Source organism: Macrotis lagotis, chromosome 8 (genome assembly GCF_037893015.1).
Source record: "Macrotis lagotis isolate mMagLag1 chromosome 8, bilby.v1.9.chrom.fasta, whole genome shotgun sequence".
Classification (NCBI taxonomy): domain Eukaryota; kingdom Metazoa; phylum Chordata; class Mammalia; order Peramelemorphia; family Peramelidae; genus Macrotis; species Macrotis lagotis.
The window spans coordinates 128,164,789-128,184,193 of record NC_133665.1 but is presented as its reverse complement, the minus strand read 5'-3'; the positions used below and the strand labels follow the sequence as shown (position 1 = coordinate 128,184,193).

The following is a 19,405-nucleotide window of genomic DNA, read 5'->3' as shown; positions in this document are numbered from 1 at the left end:
TGGTATCTGAGGGATGAATTTAGGTTTGTTTTTTTTTTTTTTTTTTTGCAAAGCAAATAGGGTTAAGTGGCTTGCCCAAGGCCACACAGCTAGGCAATTATTAAGTGTCTGAGACTGGATTTGAACCCAGGTACTCCTGACTCCAAGGCCAGCGCTTTATCCACTAAGCCACCTAGCCACCCCCCCAGGGATGCATTTAAAACAATGAATAATAGTATAGTGTAAAGAGTACTGACTCTGGTTTCAAAGGACAGGGTGTCAAATTTTGGTTCTCTTTTACTCAGCATGACCTTGGGAAAATCACTGCATCTCCCTGGGCCTCAGTTTCCTCATCTGTAAAATAAGGGGGTTAGACTAGATTGCTTTTGAGGTCCCCCTCCACCAGCTCTAAATTGATGTTCTTGTGATTCTAAGTTGCAAAGGCAGATTTAGACTTGATGTAAAAAGAAAGACTTCCCAATAATTAGAATATCCCAAAATGAGTTGTTATCACCTCTAATGGGGCTTAGAATTACTGGTGACATCTCTTACCATGTCAGTCCCCTAAAAGAACAAATCTGGCTGATCCTGCTATGTGGAATCTTAGAACATTTCAACCCAATTCCTCCTGTTGCAGGGAAAACATGTTTTTTTTAATTGTTCTATCCTCACCAGAGATTGAAAAGTTCAGTTAAAACATCTGATAACATACTAGGTCACAGTGAATGTTGAATTTTCATTAGGTAGAAACTGTGTCAAGAGAAGTCAAAACTTCTCAGCTACAGTTTCAGCACAGATGTAAAGTATCCACAGGGGGCCAGTAATGCACTGCCTTGCAAACATTCTGAAAATGTTCCAAGTCCTCACTTCCTACCCCCTTGCTTCCCAGAGAGAGCAATTCTCATTCTTGACTTCCCGCTTGCACCTGCATACTTTAAGTGAAATAGGAAGGTTTAGAACATCCCTAGCTCCCTCTCCTCTCCTCTTCTCCACCTTCTCTGCCCATCTAAACATCCCCTATCCTAAGGAAAGCATACCCAGGATGCTATGCTAGTAGAAACATCAACCTTCACTGTCTGCATTTTAAACCATAACATCATTATTGTTATTAGTGTGTGTCCCTTTCCGTGGTCCAGAAGTAGTTTAGCTAGGCAGCAGGATAGACCACTGAAGCACCACTCTCTGAATTTTATGTAAAATGTCTTACTCTAAATTAGAAATCTTGTTCAACCTTATTTTTAAAAAGGGAACTGGAGGAAAGAAAATTAGATGTTGATACAATTGAATCTCTCTCTCGACAATAACTTCTATTGTTTTATAAAAAATGACAGATGAGCCCGTCTTATTAATTCCCATTCCCAATGAGAACAAGTTCTTTGGCAAATGAAGTTTTATTGATAAGGTGGGAAGGTATCAAGCATGGAGCACTAATGGTTGTTGCTTGGTCTCCAATTCCATAGCTTTTCATTTGTGGAACCACAGACAGGACAATGAATCTTTCTGAGGCTCATTTATAAAATAGAATAATAATTCTTGCAATACCTACCATATAAGGCTGTTGGGGAAATCACAAAATTCTGGCAGTCCCTGAATCACATCTTCCAGAGACCCATGTGGGAATTCACCATTTTCAGTACATTGTAAAAAATATTACAATAAATAGAAATGAAAGAGAAAAAGTAAATTTTATTATACTATGTTATGGAAATGCTTGTTTTTTCCATAATTTTTTTAAAAAGAAGGTAAATTGGAACTCTTATGAGAACTTGGATGGGTAATACATTGTCTAGGGTAATACATAGTCTAGGACTAAAGGGTGGAAACTAGGAAGAGGGGAAGAAGAAAATGAAGAATTGTACCTAGTTCATGTTAGCATTTGAAGTTGAGAAATTTGCCCTCAGCTAGGGATACTCCACTGATTTAATAAGAAACAGAAATTGTAGTCAAGCCTTGAGTAATGCATGTAAATAAAGTGTTACTGCTATTTTTCCAGAGAAGGCTATTGAGGACATTATGGATGACTCAATGTGGTTAATTTTAAATCAGATTCCACATCTCACTGGATAGACTAGGCTGATCTCAATTCCCCCATCTGGCTTGTTTAAACTCTCAGTACTTGATTTTACCTTCAGTTGGTGCCACTGAAAGTTCGCCCCTGGGTAGAGTCCAGGAATTTTTAAATTCTCTTCTCACTTTGAAGGGATTGAGGAGAATATATCCTGTAATAAGGAAATTTCCTGTAATGCCATAATACTAAAAAAATCTCCACTAAATTGACTGAAATAAGCATTGAGTCTTGCAATTATAGGAAAAATGGTTGCTCCATCACTGCTGCCTATGCAAAGATCTCATATGTGCCTGTGACTCTCTCACCCCAGTTTCTTGACATTCAAGGGTCTTATCAACAAGTCAAAATCAACCTTTTAGGACAAATTCAGTGGCATGGAGATCCAGGATGCTTTGTGGTCCCTGAGAGGGAGTCTGTCACAGTTAAGAGGACTGTGGGTCACATCTAAAGGAAGGGCAAGAGTAAGGGGCAGGGAAGGGGCAGGAGAGGACTTCCTATTTTAATTATTCTTGTTAATTAGATGTTAAGTTGATATTTTCAGTTACTACCAGAAGCCTCTAAATTTGAGCACCCCAGGAAAACCTCCATTTGCCTGCCCTAGTTACAGCTCTGCTACCAACACATCTCCTGCCTCCCACTGCTGAGTAGGCTGGTGATATTTCAGATGTGAGGCAATCAACCTGAAAGTGAGTAAGCTTTCTGTCCTGTATTCTCCTAAATTGATTTATGCATATGTAAAAGCCCTGTGCTTCAAGGGCTGGTCAGGAGAAGGAATAATGACCAAGTAAAATGGGAAGCAAAATTATGATTGGGCCTGAGAGCTGCGAAATGTAGACATAGGGGTGAAGTGCAGATACATAACACTTACCCTCCTTCCTTGATGGGGCTTATCATGGTCAGGGCTGATCCCAGAAAAAGTTTGGGAGTTAGAGCTGTTTCTTCCTGACCATGATGTTCCTTTAGGCAGATGGTACCTTGGCAAACCCAGTTATATGGAAATTTTTATTAACATCTTACAGGTAAAACTTAAATTACAAATATCCCTAGGTAAAGTAACATAACAGTTATACTAACTATGCTAGGAAAGATTAAAGGAATCTCTAACTCCATTGATTATGTCACCTCCTTACTCCATAAACTCCAGTGGTTCTTTATAATGTGTAGGATCAAATATTAACTCCTCTGTTTGGTATTTAAAATTCATGACAATCTGGCTCCTTCTACCTTTCTAATCTTGCAGTTTACTCTCCTCTGTAAACTCTATAGTTCCTTTAAGGAATTTTTGTAAGCACTCAACATTTTTTGGTTACATATTTTTACTTTTCAAATAAGCTTTCAAAACAAGAAAAAAATTCAAAGTAAAATGGTCAGTATATTGTTCAACTGTTTCAGTCTTGTCTGACTCATGATCCCATTTAGGGTTTTCTTGGCAGAAACTGGGGTGGTTTGCCATTTCCTTCTCTGGCTTGACAGATGAGGAAACTGAGGTAAATAGGATTATGTCATTTACCCATGGTCATACAGTTAGTAAGATCAACATTTTTCAATGTCCATTACAGCCAAGAACCTAAAAACCAGACTAAAATAGTAGCATAAGCAGCCAAAATTGACGCTACAAGACCTCATGCATTTACTCATAGGAGAGCCTTCAAACCTCACTCAGAGACCTCAATTTGTTTGGACATTCTACTAACAATGTTTGTTATCTGGAGTTATCTGGATATCTGGATTCTACTAACAATGCTTGTTATCTGGAGTTAATAGAAGGATGGACAGTACTAAGAACTCTAACCAAGAGGCATAAGAATAAATCCTTTCCAGTCACACCCCCATTATGAGACCATTTAGTGCAGGGGCAAAGCATTCTGCATACTTATTAATTTCCATGAACATATATATACCACAGGGTTGATCATTGCTTCCCTTTTTAATATATATTTTATTCACTTGCACATATATTGGATTTATTATCCATTTACAAGGAATATCTCTCCAAGATTTTTTTTTTTGATTTTGCAAAGCAAATGGAGTTAAGTGTCTTGCTCAAGGCCACACAGCTAGGTAATTATTAAGTGTCTGAGGCCAGATTTGAACCCAGGTACTCCTGACTCCGGGGCCGGTGCTTTATCCACTATGCCACCTAGCCACCCCTGGCATCTTTTTTTTTAAAAAAGTCTTACATGTCATTGGTTCCCTCTACATGGGCCCTCTTGAAGCACTTCCATTGGGACTCTCCATTTCCCATCCTCAGGTCTTTGCAAGGGCCTTCCCTGGGCCTAGAATGCTTTGATCCCTTATCTCTGCCTTAATGCCCCCTCCCACCTCCTTCTGGACAGTACTCAGATTCCTTCTGTGGGTTTTTCTCAATTTCCTCCCTTCTCTGGCCTTTCTACCCACACTTTCATCTATTGCCCATATACTTTGTCAAGTCTCCTCTTTAGACTGTGAGCTTCTTGAGGACAGGAGTTGCTTATACTTTTCTTGGTACATCTCCAGAGGTTAGCCAATGCCTGGGCATACCATTGTTAGACATTTGGTCCCTGCCTTTGTTACCCTAGGGCCTGGCATTTAAGTGAACTGCATAAGGGAGGGGATTAATATTAGTTGAATTTAAATTTTGTCTTGAAGGAACAAGAACTGTGTTTGGCACATGACATCTAAAAGACAGGAGAAGCAGCAAATAATGCATTTTAAAATTATTCCCATCTGAAATATTAAAATTTAAAACAAATTTTTCTGTCCAGTTTCTTTTAGTCTTCTCCATTCAAGTACTGTCTCTTTGTGAACAGGAATTCTTCTAAGTACTTGTTTCTGCAGTGCTTGGTTCCAGGTTGTTAAGTGGAACAGGAACTCCCTGGAACAGTTGAATCAACTCTATTATTTCTGAAAAGGAGCAGGGGGCTCCACTGCCCTATGGGATGGCTCCACTCTGCCTCTCCAGGACATCCCCATCTCAAACACCCTTTCCTTGGCCTTCTCTAATAGAATATCCTGCATGAAGGCAGTGACTGACTTGCTATATGTACATAATAAATGCTTTTTCATTCATTCATTCATTCTTCATTCCCAGTGACACTGTGGTTATATTAAAAAGCCATAAATTTAAATGGATACATTTTATAACAAAAAGCAACTAATTTTTCTTAATTGACTTTATTCCTTTCTCTCATCTATATGGGAAAATCTGAGATATCCTAATTTCGACTGCCCTGAACCAGACCAGACTTTGGGGAGTGGAGCCAATATGCAGGCAGTGAGCAAGTACTATTTGGACCAAAGCTGCCTCATTCTTATCTTGGGTGCCTGGTTCAGTTTTTTCACCTGTGGTCCCAAAGTTTCCTCCTTTGCTTTCCTGCCTGAATCTTTTCTTTCCAACTAAATGCCAAGGCCAATGCACTAAGAAGGTGGACATGCCTGAGTCAGGTAAAGCAATGGACTAATGACTCTCTGACAAAGTTATTGAATGCATTCAATTGCTAAGAAAAGTCTAATTATTCCTTCTGTTTTTGTCATTAAAACATTATTTTGGTATTGTGTGGTTTTGCTTGTAGTGCTTCACTGCTTAAGAGTGATAAATTAACCAGGGAAACTTGAGAAAATTATGCAAGGGAGAAAAAATACTTTTAATCCATCTTTTATTTTGTCTCTTCTCTACTCCCACTGACTTTGGCCCTCATCGACTCATTCTAGATTATTGCATTAGTGTTCTAGCTGATTCTGGTCCCAGGCTGTCTCTCCAGTTTGTCCCAACATTTCCTCTATATCAGGGAAGTCCAACCTTTTAGCTCTTCTGGGCTGCATCATTCAACAAGAACTTTTAAAAATAAATATATATTTATTTATAACAAACATATGCAGCTCTAGTCAAGTTTTTGTTGGGTGATGTGACCCAGAAGAGGTAAGAGGTTGGATGCCTTTGCTCTAGATCATCTTCTGCTACCCACCCACTCCTCTATTCATCCCCTAACCATTGAGAGATTTATAGTGGTCTCCCATTTTCCATCATATGGTGTAATGAATAGTGCTAGGTTCAACCTTCTCCACTCCCCACTGCCCCCAACCCCAACCTTGGGCATCTGAGACTGTGTCATCTGTCAAATGGAGAAAACCATATCTGTAGTAGCAATCTCCCAGGGTTGTTGAGACACTCAAAGGAGAGAATGTATGTAAGGCGTCCTGGTTGGTCGTTTTGTCAATAAGGAGTTATGATACAATCAGTTTTTATCAAAACTTCTCAACCTAACTTTGCAGACCTTTCATGATTTGACTTCAGTCTACCTAATCTTATTTTCTACTCCTCTGCCATCCTCACACAATGCTCTGAATATGTCAACTTTCTCTTCTATCTAGTAGTATTCTCTAGGAAACCTCAGAGACTACCCAGTAGCCTCCAAGGCCTTCCCTAAATGCCACATCTTTTTCCCCATTAGAGCAGCCTAGGTGGTGACTTGGACTGAAAACTGTGTTGAGCCTTCAGAAAAATTATTAAAAAATTGTAATTTTTCAAGGGAAAAATGCAAGAAATAAAACCTTAGGTCATCGCCACAGCAAAAAAAAAAAATTTACTAATGAAACCAAATAATCCTCAGAACTTTAGCAGATATCATAGTTTCCCCTAGTTTTCAAATAGTATAATGAACTTAAAATTGTTAAGCACTGATGTTACAAAGCAACGAACCCTGGAAAAGCCAGAGCCTCACTAGTGAAATGGAGATGCTGAAATTTTAGGAGTCAATACAAACTCCCATCACTAACTGATAATTTTAACTCTTTAAACGACCCATCCTTTGAAGCAAATGGGTCCAGTGTGGCAAATTCTGATAAATACTCATGTTAGAAGACTCAGCGAACTGGAGTGAATGAAAAAAAAATTCACTCACTCACCATTTTACTACACAGGAGTGTGAATATTGGCAGCCCCCACCCCCTTCCCAAACAAAACCCTGGAAAGTTTCACCAGGTTGGAAACTTGTTTTCCACATCTGCTCTTTGGGGACAGTCATTCATTCAACAAATATTTATTTACATTGCCAACCTGAGATAACTTCCACTTCATCAGATTAGCCCCAGTTCTGAGAGCTAATTCTCAGACATGAATGGAAATGAACAAGCCTAATGCAAGGAGATGAGTTAAAACTGAACTTTTGGTGCCAGTCTGGAGATCCCCTTCATAACCTGCATTCTTAGGGGAGTGTTTATCTTGGCAATGATCTCATTTTGGGTATACCCAAAGTGATTCCATTTGCCCCTTCCCATGGGTCCACTAAGAGGATGACAGAAAGGTCTTCCTAGAGATGGTCATCTATCTAGACCATAGCTATTACTGGTGATGAAGGTGGACATAGAGGGGACAGATCACTAGTAAGTCCTGCCACTTGTGTCCATTGATGGATTGGTAGTCTATAATGAGCTGATTGAGATTCCATATGTGTTTTGTTTTGCAAAACAACTTCTACATGACAGCAAATTATTAGTCTGAATCCTGATGAAACTGGACTTTGCTATAGTTTTTTAAAAAGAATAAATGACAGAGATAGATACTGCAATGGCAAGAAGAATGATAATGTGAAAGTTATGGGACATCTTTTATCTCGAGGATTTCTGCAAATTTTATAAAGTGATACTGGAACCGAGGTCCATCTAGTTAGCAAAGACTTGTGGCTCATGATTTCTGTTAAGAGGTTCAGGAATCTTTCACTAAGAGAACAGAGCAGGAAATTAAATATAAACTGAAATGTCTATTATTTTTCCATCAACAAAAATAAAATTCAAAACTAGGGAAGACACCACTTGTAGAGGTTGTGTTTGCTAATGGTCGGACTGATATCAAAAAATTGTGTGTTCTTTAAAATCCAGAACATTCTTCCAATGCCATCAAAGTTACATGATTTCTTTGTATTATATGTGAGGAACTAGGGTAGATATTCAATGGACTGGAAATGGAAGGTACCAGATGGAATTTTTATGATAAGCTAGCCAAATTTGGACCACATTTTTAAAAAGTGGCTCAATTTTCAAATGGCTATATAAAGACAATGATATTGTCAAAATATTCTACATTTTGTATTATAGAAAAATTATAGAGAATTAGTTCTGCATGTGAATAAACAGCTATTTCTATAATAAATATAACCCATGAAATGAGAGCACTCAAAACTTCATCAAATAATTTTCATTTTAAGTCTACAAATGAATTGTTTCTGAAATATTTTAATTATAGGATCACCATGATGGTTTAATTAGTGTTTTCCTTTGAATACACAAGAGAAATTCCATTCACTGCTCTCATCATTATAACAGGTTATGAAATTCATTCATTCTTGAGGCTTAAGTGTAGACCTCTTTAATAATGTCTATTTTCAGTACATGTTCCTGTTTGGGAATTACTAACAATCAGAAGTTGGTATTAACTATGTAGATGTTCTGGTGCAGACTTCTTTTATGATGTTGCTTTATATACACCACAAATTCAACTTAACACAAGAGGCCTTGGGAATCACTCACTGCTTCTACTCCACAATAAAAGGAAACAGTCATCTGGGAATCGCAGCAAAGGTGGGGTATGTCACTGGGGGTTGGAGGAGGGGGATAGCCACAACTTAGCCCAAGGAATTCCTAAAAATACAGAGACATAGGTGCACACACATGGGAAATTCTCAACTGTTTTATGAGGAGTTTCCAAAGAATTCTTTACTATGGCCCAATCTCTACCTATTGGTGACGAGTTTAAATTTTGGGAGATGTCTTTCTCCTGTGATAACCATGAAAAATACTGTTTGAATGATGAGTGCCCACTGAAAATGTGGGGAGGGGAGAGGAGGAGGAGGGGTTCAGTCACCATAGTGCTATAGTTCAAAGATGCGAAGCTAGACAGACATCGCACTGTATTCGCTGCATGGACGGACCACTTTGTTCACTAGAGACGGTGTGTGAACAGTTGCCAAGAACACTCATGCGAGGGCAGGGTGGGAGTCACACAAACTGAACAACAAACGCACACCTACGGACGGACGACACCAAGAAACATGCAAACACCAGAGAGAGCCTGAAGGGGAGAGCGGCAAATGAGTTTAAGGAATTCCTATTTTACACAACTGAGGACAAGGCTGCAACAACACCAGGGTGGGGGTCCCTTGGCTCTTGCTGTCCATGATCCTTCAGACCCGGGATCGATGCTGAAGTCTTTAAGATCCAGGCTCTACCCACTCGTGTTGGTTTTAGTATAAAGGGATGTTTTTAGCTGTCTTTTTGTACCATTTTTTCCCTCTGTGAAGGGCCAAGTTCAAATGCTGGAAAGCGTGATGTCTCTGGAACCAGGATATCTGATAGAAAGTGAATAGCGCCACCCATACCTGGAAGACACAAAATATTATTCTCTTTTCATGAAAAGGTGCTATGATACCTCCGAAAAACAATCCGAAAGTACAATTTTAAAAGTTTGCAAATCTCAAACACTTAAAAATAAACATAAAACCAAAATTTAATGAGAGTGTAGCCCATAAAATGGAGAACACTTCTCAGAATAAACATAAGTGAAGGAGAACAAAGAAAAGGAAATTTTTTGAAAGAGAGTGCTGGAAAAATTTTTTTTAAAGTAAAAGGAAACACATTTTAATTGAGCAAGGAAAGAGGAGGGTCAAATGATGTTGATAAAAAGACTGAAAAGAAATAAACAGAAGAGAACACAGCCTAACATATGATCTTGAATGTAAATGGGTTAAATAGATTAAAAAAAGCTTAAAATCTAATTCTTCAAAGTGAGCATTCATCTTTTTTTCTTCAGAGCATGTTTTTTGACATAGAAATACATTAATATTAGACTCTAATGGGGATGTAATTTAACATATACTTATGCATTCTATTTCCAATTAAAAAATGACAATGTCTTTAGTTTGAATCTTAAAGTTGTAAGATGAGGGATTTTCTCATGGAAACAATGTAAAGACTGGCACATTGCCTTCTATGGGGGTGGGGAGGGAAGTAAGATTAGGGGAAAAACTGTAAAACTCAAAATAAATAAAATCTTTTAAGCACAAAAAAAAATGAGGGTTTTCTGCTGGCAGTGCTCTCTACACCCTTGTCTTCCCTACATTATTTTTATTTATTTTGCACAAATTTTCTACTTATTTATCACATAAAGGTTTTTCTCAGGAGAATGCAAGCTCCTTAGGGTCAGAGACAGTTTTACTTCTGGCTTTGTTCACCAGAGTTCATCATAATGCCAGGTGTATGTTAGGAGCTTTATAAAAACTTGGTGAATTGAACTGACTTGGGGACAAGTGATATTTCTAACAAAGTAGGGTTTCTCCAGTCACTTACACAATTCTGGGAAGAAAATTGAAACTGAAAGGATAGTAATGGTTAGTTGACCTTTCTATCGTGGTCTTTACAACTTGCTCAGATCACTAAATGTATACTAAGACCAGCAGGGTAGCCTTCACCACCAGGGGCGTTTCCGCTTTTTTAGTGGGGCTGCTGTGGCAAAGGTTGAAAGAGCATTTACTGCGGCAGTGTAGATAGGTGGGCTTCATGAGGTAGAGCAGAGCAGTAGAATCAGTGATTTTGAAGATCTCTCCCACCTCTGAAATTGGTCTAAAGTTTTTTTCAGGGGGCGGCTAGGTGGTGTAGTGGATAAAGCACCGGCCCTGGACTCAGGAGGGTCCAAATCCGGCCTCAGACACTTACTAATTACCTAGCTGTGTGGCCTTGGGCAAGCCACTTAACCCCATCTGCCTTGCAAAAAAAAAAAAAACCCCACAAAAAACCTAAAGTTTTTTCACAGGAAGTAGAATGCAAAATTTTCCCCAAATACAAAAATTCACCTAGCTATGGATTTTATTGTCTTATTCTAAGTAAATATGCTTCAAAATTGAAGTTTCTATCCTTTTAAGGCTTTCAGAGGCCCTGGAACATGTCAGGTCCATTTAACTGAAATGATAAATTGCAAGAGTCAGTCAGATGCTCCAGGTGACAAACAAACCCTGTGTCTATGTAGCCCTCTAGTGCTGGGTCAGTGGCAATTGTCTAGGGTGGCATACATCTAGTTTTCCCAATCAAAAGGAGAAAAAATATGCTAAATTTATCAGATAGAGGTAGTCATATTTAGAGGCAGCTAGGGAGCCCGAGGTACCCAGTGGACAGAGCACCAGGCCAGGAGTTGAAACACTTCCTAGGTGGGTGACCTTGGAGCAAATCACTGAACCACTGTTTGCCTCAGTTTCCTCAAATGTAAAAAGGGTAATAATGGCATAACTTTATTGAACTGTTATGAAGCTAAGATGAGATCTTTGTAGAGCACTTAGCACAGGCCATGCCTATAGCAGAGGCTATAGAAATACTATTTGATTGCTGTTATTATTATTATTAATGGTATTAACAGCATTGTATTTCTTCCTCATTTGAAGCTTTACTAGCAACTCTTACTGCTTTACTAGAAGATTCTGGGCTCTGCCTAAATAGCTAATAAAAGAACACTGAAAGGGGTCTCAGACTTGGGGAACAATTCTTGTCCACATGAATCATCTCCTTCCTAGACACTATCTTTGACAGGGGCTTCAGGCCACAAAACCCTAGACCAGACACAGAGGGACCTGATATACCCACAGGTGGTCAATGACTCTGCTGGGCTGGTGCTTGGCTCTGTAGCAGGGTCCTCTGACTCCACAGCCAACACTGCTCTAGTGTACCCACAGGTCCACGATGTTCATCAAGATTTTCAAGCTCTCTCAGTAGCTTATGTCAGGCCCCCTTCATGTCCATGCAATTATCTAGCCATTCCTATACAACTCCAGTTCTTCACATGTCTTGCTACCCTCTTTTGTACCTTTCTCCAGTTTTTTTTCCGATTCTTTAAAAATTTGGTGCTTGAAAAAATGGACTTCATTGCTCTGACTGAAGTCTCACCAAGAAAGAGTTTAGTAATGTGACGGTTGTCTTTTTCCCCCAATGATATTCTATAGCTGATTCATATTCAACTCCAATTTGCTCCCCAGAAAGCTAGGCAGGGGGCCTGTTAACATCTTGCAGTTTTAGGTAGTTGTAAATTGGTTATTTAATGATCTGTTTCTCATTCCTGATGTCAAGCTGATCTAACAGTAATTACCAGGGTACTGTCTTTTTCTTTTTTGTTTCATGGGCACAAGCCCAAAAGAATTCCTATCTGCTGCTCACAAACACAAGTAGTATGCCACAAAGTTAATGTGAAATGCTCACCACAAAATCCTTTACCTTAATTTTCTAATTTCTACTTCCTTTTAAGTCTATTTTTAAAAAAGAATTTTGTCCAAGCTGCTTTGGGGTTCAGGTTAGCTCAGACAGCAATAAGGACTGCCACATCTTACTGCCTAGGCTCTGGGATCAATTGATCAATTAATCACCAAGCCATGGTCTGGGTACTGTGCCGCCTACCATAGAGACAAATAAAAAGCACAAAACAAACCCTATTCTCAAAGAAATCTCATTCTAATGAAGGCACCCAGTTCACCACCAAATACATTAAATGTAAAGAGAATAAATTCAGAGTAGTTCACTACAAGGGAGTTGGGATGGGAGAAGCTTCATGTACAGAAGGTGAGGGGGTTTGACTATGTGGTCTCTGGGGTCCCTTCCAGCTCAGCAATCTAAAGGAAAGGAAGGCCTCTAGGAGGCAGCTGTGAGATGAGGTACTGCAGGCCTGGAATGGAGGAACAAGAGATACTGGAATAATATCCAATGAAGTTTGTAAAGAGGAGCTGGGGCTAGGCGGTGTGAGGTCCAACTCATGTTATGTATGTTTACAATTTTCAGAGAAACCAAGAGAAAGAAATGCAGGCAAATGAAGGACCTATTTCCTCAACTATAAAATAACATTTATATCTGTACATCAATTTCACAAAATGGGAAACTATAATTTACAATAAGAAAAAGTGAAGTGAGCACAAATTACAGTAAAAAACTTAATTTTATTTCTTAGCATTCTTACTTATGCCAGAAAAAGTCCATACCCCTCAGAGAGAAGTAATGGATTTCACTTAGCCATATTTTAAAAAATATATTACCTCCCTTTCTCTCAGCAATCCTTACCTTCAAAGAGCGAGTAGGGTCTGTCTGGAATACGACAACCATGTGCTCCATAATCTAAACACCACTCTGCAAACTATAAGGAAAACAGGGTAAAGGAAAATTCAAAAACACTTGCTGGAAAAACCAATAAAATGGCCTAACAACTAGTAACTTCAATAAAGAAGTAGGGAAACAACCAAAAACAGTTATCATATTAAGTTCTCTACATAGGTCCACTGGATATAAACATATGTTTATTGTCTGATAGTGTAAATTCAAAAGAATTCTATTTTCTGAGGAATCAAATTTACTTTTGAATTTCATTTATACATTATAATATAGAAAAATAAAAACACAATAAAGTATCAGTTTCCAAGGCAGACTCAAAACTGTGACACAACAGTTATAATGGCTCTTAGTGTTAATACATTCTTGAGGTCAATAATTTTTTCCACTAATTATGTTTTTTTTTGGGGGGTTGTTTCATGATTTCTTGCAGGTTGTGTAATTCAATGAAAGCCATTTCTCTGTTCTGTTCATTCTTCCTCATCCTTTTCTCATAGACTGACAACAAAGCCAACTCTTGAGAAGCTAGGAAAAGTAATTGAAAAGCATTTTATGGAATTACACAACCCTGATTTAACATTGCCAGCAGGGGGAGTTCTGAGGAAGAAAAAAGAAGTTCAAGAGGTTTAGACTATCAACAATAGCTTTTTTCAAGAAAAATGTTTAATAAACTTAAATGACCTCTGTTAGAGTTGTAAAATTCCAGAAACTACCTCAGAACTTCAGGGGCTATTTGGAAAGAAAATTGTGCTGTTTTAGACAATAATCTCCTGTCTAAATCGCTGGATGGGCTGGAAATAGGGAGGCAGGCATGGAAGCAATGGTCCAGATCAGGGGTCAGCACTGGGCAAGGTGCTCTAGCCGCACTGGACACTCATACCAACAGAACTGAATCAAGAGGAGTTGACCTTCTTGACAAAAGTCAATGAAAAGCTCAAAAATGTCATAGAAGACACTTTTAGAGATTTTAAGAGAGAAAAGGATCATTTTTTGGAAGTTAACTGCTACTAAGATTTTAAAGGGATGCTTCCAGTACAGGGAGATTCTGACTTATGCGTGGGCTGTGTTTCAAAAGTTTGGACATTGTAACTCAGAAGGCATTTTCCTATAAAAGCAATGTTTATAAAAGGTTTATTTAAACATAAAAGTCTATTTAACCAATAGGGTAACTAACTGTCATATTGTATAAAGGTACTATCAAATCATACTGTCATTTATGATAACATATGGATAAGAGAATTGTGCAACTGGGGAGAGCCTCAGATCTGCTCTTAAAATGGGGCCTTGCCCTTGAAAAAAGCCCAGTTCTGGAGTCAGAGGACTTGGGTTCCAATCCTATCTCTGATGCTTACTATTTGTATAACCTTGGGCAAACAGCTTAACCTTCCTGAACCACAGCTTCCTATTATGAAAAATGAGGCCCTCTGTGGCCTCTGAGGCCCCTTCCAGCTCTAATGTTTATATGTCTATTAATCTAGGTAAGTCACTGTGGGAGCTCCTGTGGCTTGAAACCTAAACTGACAGGATGGTATCAGAAAGGGGGCAGGAGGGGCAGCTAGGTGGTGCGGTGGATAGAGTACTGTGCCTAGAGTCAGGAGTACCTGGGTTCAAATCTGGTCTCAGACACTTAATAATTACCTAGCTGTGTGGCCTTGGGCAAGCCACTTAGCCCCATTTACCTTGCAAAAACCTTAAAAAAAAGGGGGGGGTAGGAAAGGTGAACTAGTGAACTAGAAGGGATTGAGTACTGAGGAAATGTAATGAAACAGAGGCTACTGTATTTTTTTCCTTGATTTTTTACTACCAATTTGCATGCTGAAATATTCTAATTATACAATGTTTTAAAATAATACTATTTTAATGGAAATATCAGTTTTACAAAACCAAATGATATGACCAGAGAAATTATCATGATATGCTATTTTAATATTGAATTCAGGTTTACCATAATTCATAAAAGCAGAGAATTGAGCCAACTGACAGATTTTTAATCTCCCATTATTATTTAAATATATTAGAATATTTTTCAATAAAATTTTATAGCAAATTAATAATATCTAGGAGTCCTCCCCAGGAAATTAATTTTTTTTTAGGTTTTTGCAAGGCAAACGGGGTTAAGTGGCTTGCCCAAGGCCACACAGCTAGGTAATTATTAAGTGTCTGAGGCTGAATTTGAACTCCTGACTCCAGGGCCAGTGCTCTATCCACTGCGCCACCTAGCTGCCCCCAGGAAATTAATTTTTTAAGAACATTCTCAGTCTCAACTTACTCTGTAAAAAGAAATTCTTACTATGTAAGATCACAAATGGGCATGGGCAGGTCTCCAACAAAAAGGCAAGCACCATTTACTCACCAAATAAGAATTTAAATATTTAAAATTAAGAACTAAAATTTAAGTAATTTCTGCCCATCCTAAAGTGAATGATAGGAGATTGTGCTAAAGCATTTTCTTTGTCCACCAGCCACCTGCCTACCAGGACTGCAGTTGTTTTCAGCCTCTGTGGCAGTGGTTCTCAAGTTGCAGTGAAAACCTAGGCAGAGAGGTTAAAGAGCTTGGCCTCCTCAGACTCTAGACCCGGTTTTATGTTCCTAAGATCTGTCTGGAGCCTGAGGGCCACAGAGTTCAGTGAGGAAGCCCAGGGTCAGCGGCTCTCCTCAGGGGCCCAGCTGCCTTTGGTTCATTTTTTAAAAAAGAGCTTCACCTGGGAAGCTCCAGAGGACCCCCCCACCCCCCACCCCAGCTGGCAGGATGGGGTCAAGAAGCTGACTCCTGCTCCTGGGGGTTGGGGGCTGGCTCCCCCGTTCCTCCTGCCCTGGGGCTCCTCAGAGTCTGTACCTTTTAGAATCTGTCATCTCCCAGAAGGCACTTATGATAGAAAAGGAAAAGGACTCTTATTGGGAGGGCATTTTAATAAGCACCCAGAGCAGGCCCAATGCCTATAAGACCGTCCCAGACATGAGAGAGACAAAAAGAGGGCCAAGGATGCACGCACTTTAGAACAAGATAGAGGACTGAGGGCTGAGCTCTTCTGTCTGGGAGCGAACAGGGAAGGATCAGCAGTGCTGGTGACAAGAGAGGAAGGGAAGGAAGGAGGAGGGAAGGAGGAGAGAGGAAGGGAGGAGGGAAGGAGGGAGGGAGGAAGGAAGGGAGGGAAGGCATCATAGGCCAAGAAGATTAAGATGGAGAATCTGAAACTCATCCCATGAATGATTAAGAGCTTTAAAAATCACCTAAAAATCGGTAGTGATAGATCACAGTGAAAAGGCAAAGCTAAATTGTTGTCATTAATGGGTAGCTAGATGGCATACTGGATAGCGAGCTGGGTCTTCAGTTAGGAAGGCCCCTCTCCCTGAGTTTAAATTGGACCTTACTAGCTTCATGGCCCTGAGGCAAGTCGCTTAACCCTGTTTACCTCTATTTCCTAATCTGTAAAATGAGCTGGAGAAGGAAATAACCACAGATCTTTACCAGGACAATTTCAAAAGGGTCACAGAGTTGAACATGACTGAAAACAATTGTTCAACAACAACACTAGAGTCATTTATTCAATAAACTAGGCAATAAGGTCATAAGATCAGCTAGAAGGAATCAGTCCCTGCCCTGAAGGACCTCACACAGTTTTGGAGAAGAAAGCCTGGTGATGTTTGAAAAAGCAGGAGGGGATGAAGAGGAGAGAAACAGTGATGGGGAAACTAATCCACCTTGTTGGCTGTCGGGTCATGGAGCTGCCTAGCCCAGGGCCCTTGGGGAGGTGGGTGGGTGGAAGTGAGCTCTCAGGGAACGTGAGGTGCTAAAGGCTTCGGTGAGGCGTTCTCACCTTACAAGCTCGGTAGAGGTACTTTTTATCCTGGGTAAGTTGATACAGGGACAAGAAGGAGTAACCATTTCCAGCTGTCCCGTGGCAGATTCCATAGCCTTTCCGTAGTAAGCCTCTCTGCCAGATCACATCACTACATTCCATAGCATCCTTCAAATATTTGTCCTCCTTAAAGATCTAGAGAATTAAAAAAAGAAACAGTTTTAAAGAAATTTTTAAAATCTGATTTAGAATTCTCTTGACTAGCTAAAAACAAATAGTAGGAGCTGTGCTGTGAACCTGATACATTTGAAATGATTTTTAGGAAGAAAAAAACTATCAAAATCTTGTTTACAAATCCCCTACCTCAGCATCACCCTCTCCCCAAAGTCTGCCATTTAACAGATTTTCTCAAAATTACTCAGGTCTTGTTTCGGTTCTAAAAGTAAAAGAAAAAATAATCATCCATCAGAAGCTTCTGAGTGAAAAGATACCAGCCTCAGAGCCTCATTACTCCACATTGTTTGGAATGAGACCTGAGCTGCTTCCTGTGCCTTCCACCGTAGTCTCCCATTTTATACACGAGGGCTACTTTGCCATCCAGGCTGAGAGTTCATTTTGCTGATGCAAGTAAAAAGACACCTGCACGGTGAATCCTCTGAGAGAAATCTGTCATAATGAAAGTTGGTCATGTTTATTAAAAAACCCACCCATTCCCAAGCTTCATCAATCATGTGTTGTCAGGGTTGGCCCGGCCCGACAGCCCGGCTCTGCTAAGCTGGCATAGGTGTGGTGGAAAAGGACAAAAAGCCTTCGGAGGCAGAGATTCTCTGAGTTCCTGAGGCGGCCAAGATGTCTGACGGGGCACTGCTGCAATTCTCTGCTCTCCTGACCCCTCCAATGCCGGGCCCCCCTGTGTTATCCTGCTCTCAGATCTCAGCACATTCTCTCTCCTTTTTGCTGTATCATTCACAACTGTTGACTGACTCCCATTTCATCCGATTTAGTGTCAACCCACATATTGCTGCAAATCATAGAATTGTAGAGCTCCAGGGGACTTTTGAGACCATCTGGTCCAATGCCTTCATTTTACAGATGAGAAAACTAAAGCCCAGAATGGTTTTCCTGGGGTCACACACTAGACCGGAGCAGAACTGAGATGAGAATCCAAGACTCTGACCCCTCATTTTGTGCTTTCTCCATCCCATTGCGCAGACACTATTAAACACCTGCATTTTGTCTTTTACTTTTCTACTGTGAAATTCATCTCCATTCTTTGCCTCAGTAACCCAGGAGGGAGAATTCTTTTGGATGAACACACCCCAAAATGACAAGGAAAGTTGGGCTCTGGGAGTAGACTTTAATTTTCAGCAAAGGCCTTTGTGCGTCAAAGGGAGGTGGGGGAGTGTCAGAGAGGGTCTCAGCTGGGGCTGATGAAAACAGATCTCTGGGAAAAGGGGGGCAAGTGGGGGCGGGAAGGAAGATCTACCCTTTCCATCTGTGCTGCAGGATACAGGGTTTGTCCTGTCTTGGCACAGGTTTGGGACAACATTGTACAAAAACTTCCTTCTTTCTTAAACAAAAGGGCATATTCTACTTACAACAAATTCTACTGAGAGAAAAATCTCATGACAAAGAGATGCTGCCAGTTTAGCAATCTAATGAATTTGCTCTCTTTTTTTTGGTACACTATTCTGAATGTATAATCATTATGGCAAGATAAAAGGCTAATGACCTTTGACATGCTCTTCAATTTTGGGGTGGAAGAAAGGTATTTAGCTTAAACTGGGGTTAAATTTATTTATTCATTTAAGAGAAACCAAGTTAGGAGGAAGATAGGAAAACTAACTTGTCTTAACTAGGGTCAGGAGAGATTGAAATGAAGAACAGCTGGTGGCATCTCACAAAAATATTAAGGCGTAATCAGGGAGGCTTTAGAACAGAAACACTAACTCCAGAGAAACAGGCTAAATACTCTAAGGGCAGGAGCAGCAACATTAATAAGTCAACATTCTTTTAAAATTAGTATTTAACATAAATGATAGGCAATTATGCCAAATGGCTGATAAAAATTCTCCTCTCTAGTCCCTTGACTCCTGATTATTACAAGATGCAGTGTGCTACTTCCTAACCAGAGGAATCTTCTGTCCTTCCAAATGGGGAGCTCTTAACTTGCAATGTTACTCTTTAGATATAATTAAAGGGAAAGGTAAGAAATCCAAATATTACAACCAAAAAAGGCAAAAATCTGAGAAATGAACATATCTCATAACTATAAATACCAATTCCCCCAAAGACTTAAGTGAGTAAGCAAAATTTTCAGCTTATTCACAAGAGCCTCAGGATTGGAATATCTAACACACTGCCAACCTAGGGTGACATTCGAGGACAAGGCTGTGAAGTTTTCCTAAAGCCTGCCAGCAACTGACTCCAGCCAATGTGAGCTCTCCTTTAG

General features: G+C 39.8%; 1 protein-coding gene across 1 annotated transcript in view; it reads right to left on the bottom strand.

Annotated features, from left to right (window-relative positions):
- Positions 1–9,093: 9,093 nt before the first annotated feature.
- Positions 9,094–19,405, bottom strand: part of LANCL2 (LanC like glutathione S-transferase 2) — a 43,995-nt gene continuing 33,683 nt past the window's right edge. Inside the window, exons 7-9 of the mRNA XM_074198317.1 lie at positions 16,972–17,148; positions 13,109–13,181; positions 9,094–9,399 (exon numbers count right to left, since the gene is read on the bottom strand). Coding sequence (XP_074054418.1) covers positions 9,284–9,399; positions 13,109–13,181; positions 16,972–17,148 — 366 coding nt within the window. The 3' untranslated portion in view covers positions 9,094–9,283. The remainder of the gene's footprint in view (positions 9,400–13,108; positions 13,182–16,971; positions 17,149–19,405) is intronic.